Consider the following 20484-nt stretch of genomic DNA (forward strand, 5'->3'; position numbering starts at 1 on the left):
CCGTAGACCCGTCCAACGCTATAAGAACTGCGTGTGAACTTTCACCCAGTCCCGTCTTTTAGTCATGTCGAACAAACGCTTTTCCGTAGTCCCGTCTGGTGCTATAAGAACTGCGTGTGAACTTTCACCCAGTCCCGTATTTTAGTCATGTTGGATATGCGCTTTTCCGTAGACCCGTCCAACGCTATAAGAACTGCGTGTGAACTTTCACCCAGTCCCGTCTTTTAGTCATGTCGAACAAACGCTTTTCCGTAGTCCCGTCTGGTGCTATAAGAACTGCGTGTGAACTTTCACCCAGTCCCGTATTTTGGTCATGTTGGATATGCGCTTTTCCGTAGTCCCGTCTAACGCTGGAAGAACTGCGTGTGAACTTTCACCCAGTCCCGTCTTTTAGTCATGTCGAACAAACGCTTTTCCGTAGTCCCGTCTGGTGCTATAAGAACTGCGTGTGAACTTTCACCCAGTCCCGTCTTTTAGTCATGTTGGATATGCGCTTTTCCGTAATCCCGTCTAACGCTACAAGAACTGCGTGTGAACTTTCACCCAGTCCCGTAACAATTGTTGCCAGATTTTCGGTGATACAAAGCAACAACGACGTCATACTTTACGTCCGCCACCTTACATTTTTGTAAAACTCGGCGCCTATGGCTATAAGCTCGGTCTGTGAACTTTCACCCAGTCCCGTCTTTCATTCTGCTAGCAGAGGTGTACAGAGTCTGATTTTTTAGACTCCGACTCCACTCCGGGTCCGACAAAAATGACTCCGACTCCACTCCGGCTCCTGATAAATAGCGCAAAATCAGACTCCGACTCCTGATAATACTCCGGTATAACAGAAAATTGTTGTTTCAACGAAGCAATAATAAAACGCAAAATGAACTATATAAACGCAAAATGAACTCCGGATCCGGCTCCTCCTCCGGCAGGCCAGACAAAACATAAACTCCGGCTCCGGCTAGACTCCGGCAAGTTTTGGCAAAATCCGGCTCCGGACACTCGGGTACTCCGGCTCGTGTACACCTCTGTCTGCTAGTCCCGCCTCTTCCGTCTTTTAGTTTGGCACTTTTCACGTCTCTCCCGTCTTTTAGACCCCCATTCCCGCATTTCCGTCGTCCCGTATTCCCGTATTTTAGACATGTCCGCATTGCACGAGGCCAATGGAGTCTACTCATCAGACAACTTGGTTTTGTTATTACTTTTTAAAAGAAATAAACTGCAATGATGATTAATATGATGAGTATTGTAAAGATGTTTCTACTTTCAAGTCAGGTTTACCGTAAGTTAACAAAGCTGATGCAGCAAGGTTTTTCTTGCATTTACAAATCTCTCATCGGATGTGCCAGAAAAATACAACAAAGATGATGTTGCTAAGCAATTACAGAAGCTACTTTTGTACATTGCTTCGTTTCGTTGACTTTTTTGCTTGTTAAAAGAAAATCCCATCGCCACAAATGCCTTTCATTAAAAAACGTAAAGGCGCTTGGGGGGTAGACGTTTGGTCTGTTTTGGTCAGTGGTTCAGATACTTTTTGGTCGCTTTTACCTCTTATAAGAGCAAATAATATTTCAATAATAAAGCTGAACAAGTTTGCAAAAGTAAGTTGGTGGTTCCATCGTTTTCAGAAAGTGATTCCTAAATACTTGCAAATAACAATATTATTTTGTGCGGGGGAGCTTTTTAAAGCGAAATGGCGCAAATCCATAATTTTTTGTAAGGAACTTGAACTACTATTGTCCAAGAAACGGGTGGTACTAAATACCGCATGTGATCGCATGTTATTCCGCTTAAAATACTGCATTGTATGTGAAAATACAAGCCCAACAAGGGTAAAATAAACCGAATTCTAGTGTAATTTTATTTGCAAACCCTCACCCAACCCAAATAGCTCTAACCGTTAGCGCTTTCAAAAGTCTGCAAAATTATATTTTCGTAAAAGCATATTCAAGTCCTTTACAACTTCATGTCGTGTGATAACATGCTGTATACCATGCGGTCACATGCGCTATTTAGTACCACCACAAGAAACAATGCTATAGTTACAGAATCAGCAAATGGCTAGCACAAACCTAATGGATGAAAATGTATTTTTACCAGTAGTGTCTGCATGGAAGTGTATAAAATGCCCGGTCACGTCTAAAACTGCGGGCCCACTTGGATCACTTGGCCCGCTTCATGGATGCAATTAAAAAACTGCGGGCCCGCTTGGCACGCTTCTCGCAAGTGTGAAAACTGCGGGCACACTATATCTAGTGCTTGGCCTGCCTCTCGCAGGGAAAAAACCGCGGGCCCATTATATCCAGTGCTTGTCGCGTCTCTCGCAAGTATAAAAACTGTGGGCCCGCAGTTTTTTCTATTGCATGGGGCGTGCCAAGTGCTGGGCCTAGCGGGCCAAGTGGGCCCGCAGTTTTAGACGTGACCCTAAAATGCCATACATTTTTGTTTAATGTTGAAAAGTTAATGCATACAAACATGTCATGTACAATTTAGGTTTTCTTTTGATAGTACAAGATTTTTACACATTGTTTTTTATTAAACTGGTTAGAAAATGGAATACACTGGAAGTGCCTATGATGGTGACTGGAAAAATGGCAGGTACCAGCACCTAGAAGTGATAAAATAACATTGTATTTCATGTATGCATAATATGGTTTTATTGATGGACTTCTTTTTTTTCTAATTTATAGTTCCATCTAAAATATACAGGTTCACTTGGTGCATTTTATTAAACCAAGTAATGAGATTGTGTACCAAATAATATAATGGTCAAGCAACATGAAGGTGCAACAAGTGATTTAAAGGTGCACTAAGAGGTGGTACTGATGTACCATGTGATTCTGTATTTTTTAGATGTACTACCTATTTATTTGTTTTTTTAACCACATGCACCTAATAAATCCTTAATGTTTTTGAAGAAATGGAAATAACATACAAAATCCCCAACTGAAATGAAGTAAATACGATTAACAACTGGATGTATGATAAACAAATCTATAAGACCAACAATTTAAGTCTCCACAATTGCTTTTTGCACCGCCAAAAATGAAATATAATATGACTTACATTTACATCACATAAACATATTTCAGCACATAGTTTATTGCAGAGGTTCCTGACATTTGTGTAGTAATGGATGTATAGCATAAAAGAGAAATGATTGATTTTTGCAAAATGTTTGCACCTATGGATTTAGTAAAACTACTGGTTTATCAGAATAATTTGATCTGATATATCTAATCGCATAGGCGCAGAGTTTAACAAAACGCAAGGTGTCGGACGTAAAATATGATGTCACTAATGTGTGCAACCACAAGAGCTCAAACCCAAAGCCTAACAAACTTTCAATAAAATGCAACATTTGTCAAAATTATAAAAAGGGATTGTTTGAAATAATATTAATTTGGAACATCTTGGTTTGGCAACTTTTAAAAAATGTTTCGTCATATTGTTGTTGCTTTGTATCACCTGCTATAATCATTTGTTACAGCACAATCGCATTGTATACAATAATGGCCAAACATTCACTGCCAAACAATTGTCTGCGTCACCCCGCCACCACCTATATCAAATCGATTTGTAAAAAAATATTGAATTTGCAAAAAAGTAGTTTTATTATAGTTTCCAATTGTCTGTTTTACTGTCCTTGCTGCCTTAAAACATTGCACAATGCCCCCTTCCTCCCTGATACTAAAAAATAAGAGACAGAGAAACAATACAATTCAAGCAAGCAATCAAAATACAAATATTTGAAAGGTTAGAAGGGAAGGGAAACTACGATTTTCCAACAAAAACTCTGTACCAAGGTGATCTACATGATGGAATGTTTCATGGAAAGGGTACTTTGCATTTTCCAAATGGAAGCAAATATGATGCTGATTGGGTAGAAGGCAGGTACAGTGCTATTTACATACCTGCTTTCATAAAAATTCAACAGTCTACAAGGGTTGCTTTGTTTAATAAACACTTATTGCATGGTTTATTAGCAACAGAATGATTCCAAATTCTTTCAAGACAAATGGTCATACCATTTTAAAGTTGAAAAAATGCTAATAACTTAATTTTGTTGTAAAACATATGCATACAAATCTTTGAAACATCGTGTAGGGTCAGGGGTTGTAAAATTAAGTTGTGGGAGCATTTGTTGTGGAATCATTAGCAACATTGACTGAGTCAGTTTAAGTCCTGGTTTACATACAAATGTTTTTGACTTACACGATTTTAGTCTCAATGACTTTGGCATTTCTTTTGTGAAAATAACTCGACTAGTACCCATGCAATACCTAGTTGAAACCAAAAAAATAGATTACAACTACAAAAGATAAATACATTAGTAACTGTTTAGAGCTGTTTCTGGAAATTACACATTTGCCGATGGTTTGAAATATGGAAATGGTGACTGGGAATATTGTGATGGTTATGACAGACGCTTTTATACCGAAATTTGTAACGGACTAAAACCAGCCGGAAGATCACAACTTACAAACAGGTTTTAAAAATATAAGTGTTAAACATTTGTCTGATTAAATTCTTAGAGTAGGATATTTGGTTATTATAAAAATTGTAGTTGGTTTAGTATAAGTTTTAAGAAATTACAGATATTACCAGTTTGTCACAAATTTTGTTTTGTTATCCATAATATCCAAAACTGTAGCCTAAGATCAGTTATCATATATTCTGTATAATGGAAAATTGGAGTTGCCATGAACCAGAATCATATGTGATAATTTGTACAGTGGTAAAAAAAAATTAAGATATGTTTATTTTAGGGTTCCACCACGCGAAATTCCAGAAGGCCAATATGACTGTGGAGATGGATTCTACAATCCAAAAAATAGAATTGTTACAGATTACAATCTGCGTTTTCTTAGAAATGCAGGTATAATAATAAACACCAATTTCATTCATGTATTTTTCAATTCTTATCAAATCAACATTGATTTTACATGTATTCTTTGCTGATAGTTTGACATTATAAAACATATTAGAATGTGTTTTGCTTTGTTGAAAAGTACAATTACAAATGGACTTCTGTTAAGATGATGATGAGCATGAGTGGATTATGAAGACATGCAGAAAGGGTTGGGACAAAGTTGTTGGCTTTCTTCCACAACTTGATGCATGAATTCATGTGGACAGAAAAAGTTATTCTCAACATACTGGAAAGTTGTTGTTCTGACATCACCAAAAACCTTGTTATTCCACTAACATTGCTTCAGTGTTGCAGCTTCCATCAACAACATGAATTAGTGAAGAAGTTCATTTATTTTGTTGGACTGTTTTAAATGTTCATGTTTTTTGTCCACATATATATTTATTGTGATGGCAGAATCTGTATTTTAATGTTCAACTTGTCAATAATACTTTGAGACATGCAAAATACTGGGTTGACTTGTTTTAAATCAGGTTCCCCAAGGAGTGATAAACCAGCAATTCCAAAAAGGGTATGAAATGGGTCAACCTGCAACAAAACAAATTGTTCTGGATTTCCTTCATAAAAATACTAATCAAAAATGTAAAAATCTCTGACACTGCACTACATCTTCAATGAATTTGTATGTAACTTTTGCAGTTGACAGATATAGTGATGTAGAGTGCAATCTGTTTTTTTTAAACTGCTACATCAGTCGTAACTCCACTAGCCATGGGTTACCATATCTGTGTGAACAAATTTCCTGAAACTTATAATAAATACTTTCTCGAATACAAGTTGGTGACATATTGTGCTTTGCATCATGTATCAAAAACATGACTTTTATTTGGTTTAAAAAATGCCAGTAACGTCAAAAGAAATGTTTTTATGCTGTGGGTAAGTGCAACCAAATTAACTTTAGTTGTAGTGGTAAACTGTTGAATGCTACTACTGCAACTAGGAAAAAAATCTTCAGATGTTATAAACCTTTTGATTAGAAGCATTCATGGTTGCTAAACTAAGTGCCTCTGGTGGTACAACAAAATATACATATAAGTGACAGTTAGGAGTGTTTGCAGCCTTGTAACATTGGAAACATCAATGAGCGCTGCTTTAATCCCCCCCTTGGCAGTCAACATTATGAGAATATACTTCAGGTTGGGTTAATATAGTTGGTGTGGTATTAGTTTGGTAAACCTGATGGTTTACACACTAGGCCTTTAATGGTTAGAACCCAATAAAGAACAATTCAGTGCATATACATCATTTTTAAAACGAAAACAGTGTTTGTGCAAATACAATATGTGGTAAGTCACCTTTTTAGTTTAATTAAGTTTTCTACATCGAGGTGTGTGGACAGAAACTGTTTTAACTGGATGTACCTACTCGCCTATGGTGGTAACAGTTTAAAACAATGTTCAAATTACATAGTGTACGGGTAATACATTATATAGAATAGCAGACCACACTACACCATCCTTAATCTTCTTGTTTTGTAAAAAGCATATTTATCAACAAAGACTGACAAAAATGCCAAATCCATTTAATTAGTGATTATATTCCCTCTTTCAAATAGCCAATAGTAACATAGTGAAGCTGACCTTCTGGTTAATTTTGAAAATTATTAGTACTGTAACATATTTAGGTTAGAATAAGCTTTACATATGCCATTATTAGTATTCATCACATTTGTAAAAAATCTTACTATGTCACCAGGACGATCGGCAATTCCCCCAGTTTCATCATCTTGTGAAGCTAAAATAAACAGTTTTAACCCTTCATTATCAATCCAGTTTAGTTTCCCAAGGATTTGCAAAGTTGAGAGGACCCACCAAGAGTAGCAAACATCTGGTAACTTTTCTGGTCTGCCATTGAGACCACCTACCAAAATACCAGATAAACTACATAGCTAGTTTTAAAATATACTAAACTTTGTATACCTGAAGGAAGCTGTCTCTCACATAGCCACCAGCCAAGTAAATTTGCATCAACATGATGTAGTTCACCTAAAATTGCTAAAGCTCCAACACAACAGTAGATCTGCAAAATATTTGCATGTCCTACTGGTTTTCTTGACCAAACATAGGAAATTATTCCAAACCTGTCCAGAATGTGATTCTGAACATGGGCGACAGCCAAATCCACCATCAAAGTTCATACAAGACAAAATAAACAATACACATTTTTCATGATTGATTGGACAATTGTCCCACAGGCGACCAAGAAGGGAAAGGGAAGCAACAGCACAAAATGAAAAACGGGTGTCAATCTCATTCCACTTATCACCTATACCTAATTTTGTTATATTTGGTTCATGTAAGTAAGAATAATCTCTACTCATACCAGAGAAGGAACCATCTTCATTTTGCAGCTTGCCAATATATTCAACAGCTTTGTTCACATCAATTTTGTCAAGCTTGTCATATGTGCATAGAACCTGATTACATGTAACAAAAGTAATAGTAAAAAATTTGCTGTTTTTGCAAAAGGAATTACCTGGATTGCACTGAGTGTGTACAAAATGCTATCGTCATGACGAGGGGATGGGCCAAACCCCCCACATTCTTTTTGACAAGACACAACAAACTCTACAATGTCAGCTTCACATAGTCTGAAAAACAAAGAGCTACAATGCAAATATCCAACGTTTTTAGTGGTACAAGGCCATATTTATTCTTTGCAAACAAAGTTGCACACTATTTTATTCGATGAAATGATATTTTAGTCAATGTTAAATTGAGTTTTACCTGTTCTTGCTGTGTAAAAGATCTAAAGCAGTTAAACCCCAAAATATGCCACTAAGGCGGAGGTATTCTGTCATGCAATATTCATAGTCATTTTTATCTTTTCCATAACTGGATAAATATTCAACATGTTTTTGCTGCAAAAAGTTCTTTGTGGCTTCTTGCTTTAACGACACATCTTTCACCAAAGTGGCCTGAAACAAGGGGATTTTATTGTTACACTGAAACCTGCTTATCTACTGCACATTTAAACCACTTACCATAATTTGTTGTCTAATTATGTGGTCATATATCACAATAATATGTTTAATTATCACCTTATTAATCTGAACAATAAAGTATATTTAATGGAAGTGAAAAATACATGCATTGCATAGATTGGCTCCAGAGGGAAGGGTCGCCACTCCCTTTCACAGACTAAACTAACTGTGCTGTACCCAACAACATGTTTGAACAAACATCTTTACCTTGGTATTTCTTGAACATAAATGCCCTAATGTATGATCTTTCTTCATTACCAACAAACAAGTGTTATATTATTTATTACTAACACAACAAACAATTATCTTATGCACGGTATGTCACATTATACAATAATGGCAAATGCAGTAATCTGCTGAAAAGTACAATAAATAGATGAAATAACAACATCGAACAAAACAGACAAAAATTTAGTGCTGCACTATACTTTTCAATTATCTCATTGTGTCACAATCTATATTTCCAAGCAATAAGTAATACTGAAATAGGGTGTTTTCCAAAACTTACGTAAGACACAACTGCCAATGACAAAGCAAATCTTTACAACCAACTCAATGCATGTGTTTTACATGTACTGACTACTATTCATTCATCCATTCACATAGCAGTGAGTGCACAAGTTGGGTAATTGTCAGCACTGACATGTTTACTGATAAGTGGTGCAGTTAAACAGATGAGCTGTTCTCAACATTTGTGTAAAAACAGCCTGGTAGCTAAAATCTCAAACAACGAACAAACCTGCAACTTGTAAAGTGCTGACATTGATTCCTGGAAGTTTAAAATAACCACACGAAAAACATGATAACAACATACATTTTAACACACATGACACAAAATATGTCAATATACAGTATAAAGAATGACTTTTAAAATGTGCACTGTACAGTCAACCTTTTTTGTACAATAATTAACACTAATAGCTAGACTGACTGGGGCAGCACTTCAGTTCACAATCTTCATTGCACACATACTAGATGCAACTGTGGGGTGTAGGTTTCAATTTATTTCTAGCAGGTCATCCTGATTTATCAAAATGTCTTTTTATCTATTTCAAACAGTTGTTTAAACAAAAAGTGTACAAGATGAAACAAGTCAATACATTTAGTTAATGTCTAAATAATATTTTGTTGAAATGGAATACAGATAATTGACAACATATACAAGCAATGGACATATCAGCTTTCGTGATGGCTACCTCAGTATTATAAGGAAATGGGGGTTGGGGGTATAAGTGGTTATACTTTCTCAACATTTTATTTCCAATGTATATGGACTGGTAATGTAAATTGTACATCGAATTCTTTAACCAAAATAAAAAATTCTTTGATGGTGAGATTACCACTGACTTGGAGGTTGTTTGAAAAAAAGGAAACAAGATGAAGTAGTAAGCTGTATCACAAAAATGGGTTGCTGTTTTGCTGTGTATTGCTGGTACCCATTCCATGCATTCCTAAATTAGGATTCATGTTAGCATTGCCCATCATCCCAACACCAGAAGCTGGCATGCCCATCATGGCTTGACTTCCTGGTGGTATTCCCATTGGGTATAATCCTGTGGGTTGGACACCAGGTTGAAAGTTGCCATATGCAGGAGGCATACCCACTGGTGGCTGCATGATTGGTGCTACCATGGCAGGTTGTGTCTGCATGTTAGGTGATGGATGAAGTATGGTTGTTCCTAGAGCAGGCCCTGCATTTGCTGATACACCTTTCATTTGGTTAAGTGTCATTTGGTTTTGTGTGGGCTGGTGGTATGGCGAGGATGACAAAAATGGATTTGATGCTGGTTGCTGTGTGGTGGGACGTGTTACTAGGCTATCAAGGTTGACCAAATCTGAGGCACCACCAAGAAAATCTTCAGCAGACTTTTTTGGCTTAGTGTTGCCATCTAGGCTGGAGGTGGGTTGGGATATGTCATTTCCTATCGCAGAACTCACAGATGAAAAATCGAATGGTTGTGCATTTGACGATTGTGGTGGATTGGTCTGCAATATGTCCAAACTGTTTCCCTGGTTAGTGGATGCAGAAGTAGCTTCCAAAGAACTGAAGGGGTCAAATGCTGCCTGTGTTGTTGCAGGTTGCTGAAAAGAAACAAATATGCATAAAGATGAAAAAGGGGGTAAGCACAAAAAGGTTGAGCTTAAGATACCACTGTTTTTGAACCTTTCTTAAAAGGCTAATTTACTTCATACCCTTCACAACTGCTCTATAAAAGTTTTTTTTATAAAGCTATTTATTGCACAACACTACAGCATAGCACACAAATAAAAACCTTTAAGATCCATTACTAAATATCGACTAAATTTCGATCATTTGAGCAATTATTCTTCATTATCCAATTTGATGTCAGGTTTGTAATTTGTCAAAAATTGTTTAACTGGTAGTTGGTAAATTTTTAAAAATGATTTATATATATTTGCTACAACAATGTGGACTTAGATATAGCAAAGTCTCTTGATTTTTTAAATAATCAATTTTTTACTTCAAACTAAAAAGCGCATGTTCTGTCTGGACTCAGATATTATACCTTGCTAAAAACCCTGCAGTCCAGTGTCTAATTATACTACTTGATCTGCATGGATCATTAAAATTGGTTAAAAGGTCATGATATTTAGCTAGAATTTGGCAGATATAATGCTTGCAAGTTTTTTTTTGCAAAGAGTACATCATAATTGACTTCAAATGATGTTGACAAAATGAAGAAACTTTCATGATCAGATGTTTAACAACATTTGCATTCTTGCTGTCAGAAAAGGACTGCTTTTGCCTACTGGGGTAAATTTGATACATGAATACTTTTTTCCACCTGCTGAGAAACACTCCATGGATCTTTAGCAGGCGCTGAGGAAGTTTCTCCCCACGGATCAGATGCTTGAGATTTGGAGCTGGTACCCCATTGATCTGCTGTTGGTTGTTGGTCAAGTGAAGAAAATGGATCTGGTACATTTGATTTGCTTTTCCCTGGAGATCCTGTCCCTGTTAATATGATAAATGTTTTTTGGAGAAACTGGGTCAGTTGTAGTAACATTCTGTTTTTATATACTATGTAATTGTTGAATCACGACCAGAACATGTAGAGATGAACCCAATTAATTGGAATTGCAATTCGTCAAGCGTTTTGTCCATTTAACTGGTTGTCCTGATTATCTTAATTCTTAATAAACATTACAAGATGTAAACAGAGTTGCTGATTTGCACTGTTTAAGCTGAAGTAAGGTTGTTATGAAGCTCTTTTAAGGCAACAGAGATGCTTTCTCTGTGTTTGTAAAATTAATGAAATCACTCTCTCATACCTTGGCCAGTGCTTACACTACTGCACAGAAGGTGACATCATGCCCATACATTGAATTGAGTTTGGTGCCATCAGTCACAGTAGCTTTAATAGAAGTATAGCAACACACACTTATGGCACACATATTGCACATACAATTGCTACATTGAAGAAATGGCATCATCCTTTAGTCTATTGTCTCTATATTTTAATCAGATTTGTCTCAGGGCTTTTGTTACCAACAAAGCATTATTTAGGCAACTTTGTCAAAAATGAAAATAGCAGGGATGGGCCGAGTCAAGCCAGAACCCTGAGTACTCGGTACTGAGCATCACTGTTTTTGATGCTTGGTGCTTGGCAGAGCAGTCGCACAAACCTAGCCTAGCATTAAATTTGCATATTCATGCCCTGCTAACATACGATTCTAGTGTTTTGAAAGGGTATCCAACAACAAAAATGACTGCTTTTAAGGCACCAAATGGTAGAAAAACACATATTTTGGGGGTCTGTACAGTTTAATACACCGCTGATGAAGTAAGGAACCTTGAAAAGCTACAAAACTAGCATGGAATGCGAAATGTTTGTAACATGTTGAATGCAACACATGTGCACTCTACCTTTACTAGAAATGAAAAACTTTTGTTTATGAATTATTAAAGTGGACCCACAACAAGTAATGAAAGATTTACTGAAAACTTTTAAGAGATAACACACAAATAATTGAGAAAGTAACAAAATAGGATTAAAACAGCACATACTTACCACCCCATGGATCTTTTAAACTTTGTGCAGCAGCAGTAAGATCTACCAAGTTTGATTTGTTTCCTTCTTGATCGGAATTCTTTACACTTTCTTGAATTGCCATCTCCAGGCGGACATTGTCACTGTCGTATTTCTGTAAAAATGTTGTAAAAGCTATGAAAGCAGCATTTCAAATATCATGAAACAAAAATAATGTGCCCAATATTATAGTACACATAGAGTGCACTCCATTTGATGTATCTATCATTTAGTACTTTGGCTCACAACCTTTTTTAGCTAGCAGCCCACTTCTGGGGAAATTTCCTCAGCAGACCACTGTAAGACATTGCTAAAAAAATGACAATGGCAAAAAACTTCAATATCAGCAAAGTGGCTTTTTTATATTTTGCTCATTAAAATCTGCTACTTCCTATTTAATAATTAAAAAATGTGTCAGTTTAAATGTGTTTTATGATACATATTTGTTAACCTGTGGTAACCTCTATCTACAAGCTAGCAAAACAGTAACCTCTTACTGGAAGGGATGCTTAGCACATGTTGCCATTGCACATAAACTATGGCCCATTTTAAAACATGTCTATATTCCCTACCAATGTGTATAATGAGTCCCCCAATAGACAACATTATTATAACCTCTGCTTGTTTCTGCTAGCAGAAACTCATCGGTACTCAAACATGCAAAGTTGTAAATAAAGAATTTTATAAGATGACCATCATAAAGTTTGATGCTATTCATTGAAACAGGGTAATCTATATTCTGCTTGAACAATCATGCTATATGAGGTACAAACTATCACAATCTCATTCATTTCAATATTTGTTTTTATAAAATCACCAATTTTAGAGGTAAGTGGGCTAAATGGTGGGGCTACAGGGTAAAAGTTAACCTACAACACCACAATGGCTCAAAATAGTTTTTATATACAGGACTGGTGGTTTAAATATTGGGGCTACAGGGTAAAACACAACAATTGACCTAATTATGGCCAAATCAACAAACTGTCCGAAATTCACCCATTTTAGGCGGCTAGTGGGGTAAATACTGGGGCTATCGATTCAAACAAAACAAATGGCACATTTACATGACCATATCTACCATCTGTGAAAGTTTTATTAAAATCCATCACAGATTTCATGGCAAAAGTGCATGGACATACTTCCACAGAAAAAAAAAACAGAGCGAAATCATGTCCCCTTCAGAAAAGGGGAGCCATAATTATGTTAAGAAAACTTTTTAGGCATGTAAAGAATCATTGGCACATCTTAACACTAAGCTTCAGCTGCACCAACTATCTCACAATTCTGTTTGCAACAGTTTTTCTGATATGCAAAACCTTAATTGTGAGGTTAAAAATATACGTAACAGCTAACAGTCATGATGTTAGTTATGTTTTGGGATAATAAACAAAACACAATTCCTACTTTCTTTTCAGATTCAGCTTCTTCTTTACTCATGGACAAAGCAAGCTGAAGTTGTAATTCCTCCTCACCAGCAGTTTGAGGACGAGCCTTAAAATGTCAATTATTATTAAAAAGACAATATAAAATACAATTGTCATGCTATGGCAGTCAAATAAATTTCACCTGTTCAATTTCTGGTGAAACTGCATCACTGGCTGCATCACTTCTTAAATTTGGTTCTGGTGTCCTTTGCTTTGGTGTTGAACCACCATGGCCATATACAACCTGTAAATGAGAAATACAAACTTGGATTAAGAATTATAAATCGTGACTGTTTTAACTGTTATGTTAGTTACTTGCAAAATAGGCATTTAAACTTTGTTTTATTACATAAGAGATTACAGATTTGAAAAATTCGTATGCACTGTTAAATTAAAAATGATCAGGTTTCTCCTGGGTTTGTTGAAGTATATAGTGTGTGCTAGAGATAGACCGACATGTTTTTTTAGGGCCGAGACCGATTATCGGTAGTCAAGAAGGCCGATAACCGATATTTTGTTTACATTTTAGGGAAAAATTTTAGTCTCTGAACAATCAAATATCTCACTTAACCTTGGCTGTATGCCTTGAGCACATGTTTATTGGACAGTAACTAAAATGTTTTTTCAATGAAAACAAAAACGAAACGAATATGGTAACAGGTAACCCGAAGTCAGCAAAAGTGTCATTAATTAGTATTCCCAATTAAGCAAGGGTAAATTATGGTGCGAGAAGCACAATTGCTCAGCGTGCTGTCCTGTGGGACGGCTTCTTTTACTTTCATATATCTGAGAAACTTCGCTGAAGACACGCTCACTTGGGACTGATGATGGTGGTATGCAAAGAAATTTTCCTGCTTGGTTGGCAAGAAGCTTAAAACGTTCTGTATTTTGTTTCCACCACTGCAGTGGGTCTCCTACGCGTCTGTTGATCACAGGCAAACAAATCCTCCATGCTCGCCATGGTATATTGTCAGTGTGCGCTTTTGCTTTAGCATTCTTTGCAGCATGTGAAGTGTTGAGTTCCACCTTGTCGGTACAGCCTGGATTAGGTTGTGCTGTGGCAAGCCAAGTCCCCTCTGAATGTCTCGCAACCGTTGTTTGGCCACGAGTGAATGATGAAAATGTGTTGCACACTTTTTCAGCATTGCAATGATATCAGTAATAGCTCTTTGACTTGTAAGCCCATCATTTACCACAAGTTGCAAGGTGTGTGCCGTGCAGCTTAGGTCTTGGAGCTCAGCAAGTCTCATTCCCTTTACTATATTTGCTCCACCGTCACGGAGCACAAGGCTACACGGTCTTTGCATATTTGCCACTCATCAAGCATATTCAGGAAAGTTACTTTCAGATATTCCCCAGTATGAGACCCATGCATTGCTTTTGTATTTAGGATTACTTGCTTTCTAGTCCATGTAGCATCAATGAAATGGCATGTTAGACTCATTAGAGATTCTGTCACACCAGACCAGCAGTCTGCGGTGAAGGAGAGTGAGTAGCCAGCATTTTCTGGTTGAATCATACCTTTGATCTTATCCACAACCTCTAGATAAACCTCTTGCTGCTTCTCGGTTCAATAGCACTTGTCACTTTTCAGTTCATATCTCGGCTCTGCTACAGCCATAAGGCGTTTAAAGCCAACATCTGACACCACTGTGAATGGTTGATTATCAGTAGCTATCATCTCCATAACCAGTTTATCCAATTTTTTCGACCTTCCATCCGAATTTGACCACATTCTTTGTTGTTTAAACATGTTGTCGATTGTTGACTGATATGAAGTTGCTTCATTCTTGTTCGATTTACATTTCTGTTTCTTTTGTGTTTGATCGAACAACTCTAAGTGATGAATCCTGAGATGGGTCCACAAGTTTGACATATTTTTATTTTTCCCTGCAGTTGCCCCCATGCTAACCTCTTTATTGCATGCATTACAAACTGCCTTTCCCGGTTGTGGTTGAGTATAAAAAGTCCATACTGCACTTTGTACCTTTAGTCTGTCCATCTGCAATCAAGGTTCACTAGCTTTAGTTCTGCAATGTGCTTTCCTGCAATAAAACAGCCTGAATTACTATTCTTACACATCAACACTCCTGTCACTGACTATTTTCTATCAATGCTTTCAGCTAGGTTTAAACCAGTCAAAAACACCAAATAGCCTGCTGTTGCAATCTTGTGCACATTTACCCGCTGCAGCTTGCAGCCTATATTGCAACATGACGTACCCTGAAACGTAACAATGCTCACTATGCGTCAAACGAAAGGTCATTGTGTCTGAGTCACTGTTCCTAAATTTCTGGTGTACCACATAGATTTTGCCATGACCATCACTCTCGAATTGTACATGTTTTAAATTGTATTGTGCACTGGGGCAGAGGGATTAGGGCTAGTAATGCGCATGGGCGTGTTACCCGGCAATGGCAAGGACAGCACAGAAATTATACCACTGGAGGACAACAGTTATTTGCCGCGACAAGTTATTAAATCATTTTGCAACTAAAATTATGGCTAACTATTATATGCTAAACTTTAAAGCCCCTGATAAAAACAACCGCAATAGTATCAAAGTATAAAACTGGACCAAGTTCAAAATTAGGCTACCACAAGTTGTCATGTATCCCGCATATAGCAAGCGTCAAAACGCTTTCTGCCATAGGTGAAAGAATAGCTAGTGCCGCCTTGCCCGCACCAGTAATTAAACCGAAGGACAACGCGAGCTTATATACAGGTACTTCTAGTGATGTTTCGCAACGGCGGTTCTTTTCGGTTTTTAGTTTGTTTTACATCGAGATTGCAACATTCCATAGCAATGCCGGAAATGGCACCATCTCAACACATCAACTAACTTTCAGTTTGTTTCAAATAACTCTCGCAACATTCCTATGCAATACCGAGATTGCACCATCTCGAGCATCATCTAATTTTAAGGCATTGCGTCATGGAAATGTTCTGTTTACACAATATATGGACGCTACAGGCCACACAATTTTGGTTTACATCCTTGGACCAAGCTCTGCTAATGAACTGTGTTCGCTTGAGCATGAACTTAACAATACTGCAGGACAGAGTAAGTAAAAAATAATGGTGTCGCATGTAATGATTGTGCGACAAAATGTTCAACAACTGCAAAGAAAGTTAGTCTTGTATGTTTTAATACATGCTGTACATAAAACAGAAAAATCAGCTTTAATGTTAGGGGTCATTGTTAATGAGCACTAGGTCGCTTGCCGTCGCGCATTACGCAAACGTAAATTTGTACAAAACAGACATGCGCTTCACTTTTGCGGTGAAACCAATTGGCGGCCAGACTGAGACGATCAGACGAAGGAACACGGCTGAGTCTACTAAACCCCCAACAATTATCGGCGAACTGACTAAAAAAAGGTGGATACCGATTATCGGCGAAACCCCGAATATGAAGTCCAACTTTCGAATTGCACAACCACAGGGGGTTTAATAGAGATTTGAAAATTAACCACCAAATGTCCCAACTTTGTTTGGGTGACTGTTTTTGCACTTGTTTCTATGTTATTCCACTCCCACTCCACTGTCTTTGTACATTTTGGGGCATTTTGTTTTAATGCAGTCAGGCAAAGTTTTTTTCCAGTGTTTTTTTTGGCAGTTTCTTTTTTACATTTTAAATGAAAAATACAATTTATAATGTATTGAACTGGTTTTTGTTCATTGTTGTCAAAATTATTAATTGCACAGTCAAAATGATAAAAGAACTGTATTCAATATTCTAGAGTCAAAACAATTATTCTAGAATACCCAGTTATTCTACTTTGAACAACGCTATATGCAGTAAAAAATGTCTGTAAAACATTTCATAAATAAGGAAATTTAGACCACTTTGTGTTTCATTTAACGAATATTTTTTTGCCTACTACAGCAGTTCTAAGTTCAGTCCATTTTTTTGCATGATGGCATTTTGAGAAAGCTTCAGAGCTTACAAATTTACCTGTCTGTCACTTCCGATCCCAGTAGTTGCTTGAGCAAATCTTTCCTTTGCTTTTAGTGCTCTGACTCTTTCTGTTTTTAGCCTTTCCTCATCTTTCAAGAGATTTACCAGTTGTTTGGATTTTTCTCTGACGTTGGAACCCTGATATATAATAAAACAGAAATAAGCTAAGGGGTGGTTGCCACCATGTTGCAAAACTGAATGCAAAACCAATAAATGCAAGTTTCCCTAATATTCCTTTAACATGACAAACATGAAATGGATGGGTAGTTGGGACAAACACAGCATTGGAAACACTGCTATAGCATGAAACAGAGAGGTCAATAATGAAACTAACTCTTAAAACACTATATATAATACACTAATCAAAACATATCTTGTATCTTGTAATCAGTGTTTTGTAGAAACTACCACCCATGGACAAATTACACGGTAATAAAAAGATATGAAGGTAAATCACTTACCTGATCTTTCACATCTCGATCAATAAACTGAAAATCCTTTAGGGTTTGAATTGCAAAAATATTTTCTTTGCATTGCTGAGCAACTCTCTCAGAGCCAGTTTTTATCAAATAATCTAGAAGTACCAGAGCTTTGTAAACATGCCTCCAGTTTTTTCCATGATCATTAATTCTTTTCCAAATCATGGTCATAATTTCTGAAAATGCTACTACATTGTATGTCATGTCAGCAATTTCAGACATAAGTGAACTTGATGGGCCCCATGGATCATTAGATGTTGCTTCCCGAACTTTAATCTCAGCATCAGAATAGTTCCTAACCACATTCATCACATTTCTTCTCACTGATAGAGCCATCTTTGTTGCTTAAACTATCACCAGTAAGCAGTTAATTTACAACTTTCTGAAACAGAATTGCACACTTAAAATTGTGCTCTAACTGTTTTTTTCTCATAAAAGTTTCATATATTTAACTGCATTACATCAAGTGGAAGCAAGCAAACATTTGAACAAAGTCCTTTCATGCACAAATAGGGCAGTGACAGGATGCGAAATGATGTAAGTTTTGTTAGGTCCACAATAGGGATAGACCGATTGTCGGCCCCAATATTCGGTCTATTGCAGATTTTTGGTATCAGCCATTTTGTCATCAGACGACCAACAAATGGCTCGTTTGTAACTATGTTATTGAACTAACATTTTTTGTTACTCTGTTCACTCACATTTTTAACATTGTTTGAGTTTTGGCCATTGAAAAGGTATAAAAGTAAGTTCTTTACTTGAAAAATAATATTGGCTTTAAATAGCGGTTATCGGCCTACCTGGGTACCGATAATAATCGGTATCGGCCTGAAAAACTAGAGATGTACCGAATCCGCTAATTTTCGGTTGGTCCGTAACCAAATATTTGGCAGTTTTCCTGTAAACTTCAACCGAATCATTAATGATGTCATGTGAAGTTGTATAATCTCTCTACTTTTATTGATTGTAAAAGAATCCATTAATTACAGCAGTTAGTACATCACAGTAGGGTTCCTCTATTTTCTGGATTTTTAAATTCCCGGGATTCGGGAAATAATTTTTATTTTCCGGAATCCTGACCGAAAATTTTGTGGGTAATTACGTCATTGCAATCGCTAAAATTATTTTCACCGGAGGCCTCTATTTAGTCACAATTTTGTCGATTAAAACTATATTTGTATCTTGTTTAACTTAAACAAGTTTTGGAAATTACCAAAAATAAATTCGTTTTTTCTAATACCACTGGGTAGACCATTTTCGAATATTATAAACTCGTATAAAAACGCTTCACCAACTCGTATAAAAACACTTACTTACTTTATCAATGAAATCACAAAACGCCATATTTAGATAACAGTTAGCAGAAATTTGAACTTTCACTGTAATTTTGTCACAAAATTCAGACGTTTTTGCTTGATTGTCTGTTTCCTGGGATGTCTCGACGGGAAATTCCCAGGAGGAACCCTACATCACAGTGACATGTTTATAAACCATACACACTCCGTTTTGGTACACAGTTCACGATTTTAACGAATCTGACAAGCCAATATTTTTGTAAAAAAAAACAAGTCAACAATTCACATGTTATTCTCAAATGGGTAAAACCCAAGCAGTAAATAAAAATGTAACAGAACAGCAATAATGGCATGTGGACAAGTGTAAGTTTTTATCAATTTTATTAGTAGTGTTCACCTGCCATTATTGCTGTTTTTTTGCTTTTTCACTTGCTGCTTGACCCATATAGAGAGGACTAGCTTGGCAAACGGTTTAAATACAAAACCATAATACCCTTAAGGCGGTTCATAAAAAAACAGTTCTCTGAAAAACATGTGTTGAAAGCATAAAAATTAAGCATTTTTTCAAAAGAAGTAACTGAAATAAAATGCGAGCTACTTCCATTATTAAAATTTACTGGCAAAAGGCTATTCGGAATTGAAGACCAAACTTTTATGTTATTTAATGCTCTGATAAAATTAAGGTGATAAGCAGGGCTAAAAGTTTGTTTCAGTTTCAATTGTGTTACTGAAAAAAACAAAGTATTGAAAAATTTACAGCTGTAAACGCGTTGTTATATCCTTACGTTCAGATATTTTTTTCTAAATTACATCCAATAGTTTCACTTATTTATCTTTTTTCGTTTTTTATTGTATACATCTAATTGTTCACTTTTACAATCATTATCTTTTGTAACCCCAATTCAGCAATAAAAGTTAAGAAGTTACTATAATAAAACAACTACAAGTACTGTTCCCCTTAAAATACATACTCCACAGATCGATAAAAATCATCAAGTCGGAGTGATTAAAAATATCCTCGACTTCGCAGTTAAATGACGGTTGACGTGACCACCTGACCAGTTAAGCAAATATTTTTTTCACGGCGACTTGTTAATTTTTAGATGTTATTTTATTCTTATTAGCACAAACAACGCAATTAACGTTAAACAAAAGTCAGATTTCAAATTTTCGGTTTATTGAGAAATAAGAACAAATAAAAAAACGGGAACCAACGCCTTTCTTTGGCGATGCATGTCAAAATGACCTCCTTAGTAGTGGATTTCACAAACAGACCTATTTCCATCTTTCTTTGCCAAATAATAATCACTCATAACTTAAAAACAATGGCTATCAAAAATGTTTCCACATGTTTACTGTCGCT

The 20484-nt window shown here is 36.4% G+C and overlaps 3 protein-coding genes across 5 annotated transcripts; 1 reads left to right on the top strand and 2 right to left on the bottom strand.

Annotated features, from left to right (window-relative positions):
* The first annotated feature begins 1352 nt into the window (after positions 1 to 1352).
* Positions 1353 to 5715, top strand: LOC145205651 (MORN repeat-containing protein 5-like). 3 transcript variants are annotated; one of them, XM_080078383.1, is made up of 6 exons: positions 1372 to 1595; positions 2543 to 2592; positions 3751 to 3888; positions 4340 to 4483; positions 4764 to 4873; positions 5034 to 5715. In XM_080078383.1, the coding sequence occupies exons 1-6, from the start codon at positions 1452 to 1454 to the stop codon at positions 5117 to 5119; spliced, it is 672 nt and encodes a 223-aa protein (XP_079934509.1). In that variant the 5' UTR covers positions 1372 to 1451; the 3' UTR covers positions 5120 to 5715. The 3 variants fall into 3 exon arrangements, with proteins under 3 accessions (XP_079934510.1, XP_079934509.1, XP_079934512.1); XM_080078384.1 differs by lacking the exon at positions 3751 to 3888 and having other exon boundaries at positions 1353 to 1595; XM_080078386.1 differs by lacking the exon at positions 1372 to 1595 and having other exon boundaries at positions 2186 to 2592.
* On the bottom strand, positions 4883 to 8087 carry LOC145205650 (geranylgeranyl transferase type-2 subunit beta-like). Its single transcript, XM_080078382.1, has 8 exons — positions 7911 to 8087; positions 7654 to 7844; positions 7403 to 7517; positions 7250 to 7343; positions 7008 to 7192; positions 6847 to 6946; positions 6612 to 6787; positions 4883 to 5455 (listed from the first exon to the last, which is right to left on the bottom strand). The coding sequence occupies exons 1-8, from the start codon at positions 7911 to 7913 to the stop codon at positions 5309 to 5311; spliced, it is 1011 nt and encodes a 336-aa protein (XP_079934508.1). The 5' UTR covers positions 7914 to 8087; the 3' UTR covers positions 4883 to 5308.
* An 88-nt stretch (positions 8088 to 8175) lies between these two features.
* LOC145205649 (epsin-2-like) lies at positions 8176 to 19608 on the bottom strand. The gene is made up of 9 exons (XM_080078381.1): positions 19519 to 19608; positions 19144 to 19290; positions 17809 to 18208; positions 17345 to 17485; positions 13529 to 13630; positions 13367 to 13453; positions 11945 to 12077; positions 10718 to 10887; positions 8176 to 9992 (listed from the first exon to the last, which is right to left on the bottom strand). The coding sequence occupies exons 3-9, from the start codon at positions 18160 to 18162 to the stop codon at positions 9306 to 9308; spliced, it is 1674 nt and encodes a 557-aa protein (XP_079934507.1). The 5' UTR covers positions 18163 to 18208; positions 19144 to 19290; positions 19519 to 19608; the 3' UTR covers positions 8176 to 9305.
* Between the last annotated feature and the right edge of the window lie 876 nt (positions 19609 to 20484).

The sequence above is a fragment of the Phallusia mammillata genome, chromosome 8, assembly GCF_965637545.1.
Source record: "Phallusia mammillata chromosome 8, kaPhaMamm4.hap1.1, whole genome shotgun sequence".
NCBI lineage: Eukaryota > Metazoa > Chordata > Ascidiacea > Phlebobranchia > Ascidiidae > Phallusia > Phallusia mammillata.

Coding starts and splice junctions, on each gene's coding strand:
- LOC145205650 (XM_080078382.1), bottom strand. Junction 6,788..6,846: donor TGAGAGACAGCTTCCTTCAG/GTATACAAAGTT, acceptor GTATTTTGGTAG/GTGGTCTCAATGGCAGACCA. Junction 5,456..6,611: donor CCGATCGTCCTGGTGACATA/GTAAGATTTTTT, acceptor GTTTTGTTGCAG/GTTGACCCATTTCATACCCT.
- LOC145205649 (XM_080078381.1), bottom strand. CDS start 18,162: ATGGCTCTATCAGTGAGAAGAAATGTGATGAATGTGGTTAGGAACTAT. Junction 17,486..17,808: donor ATCGAGATGTGAAAGATCAG/GTAAGTGATTTA, acceptor ATTATATATCAG/GGTTCCAACGTCAGAGAAAA. Junction 12,078..13,366: donor AAGCTGAATCTGAAAAGAAA/GTAGGAATTGTG, acceptor ACATTTTTACAG/AAATACGACAGTGACAATGT.
- LOC145205651 (XM_080078383.1), top strand. CDS start 1,452: ATGCCTTTCATTAAAAAACGTAAAGGCGCTTGGGGGGTAGACGTTTGG. Junction 2,593..3,750: donor GGTGACTGGAAAAATGGCAG/GTACCAGCACCT, acceptor AATATTTGAAAG/GTTAGAAGGGAAGGGAAACT. Junction 4,874..5,033: donor GCGTTTTCTTAGAAATGCAG/GTATAATAATAA, acceptor ACTTCTGTTAAG/ATGATGATGAGCATGAGTGG.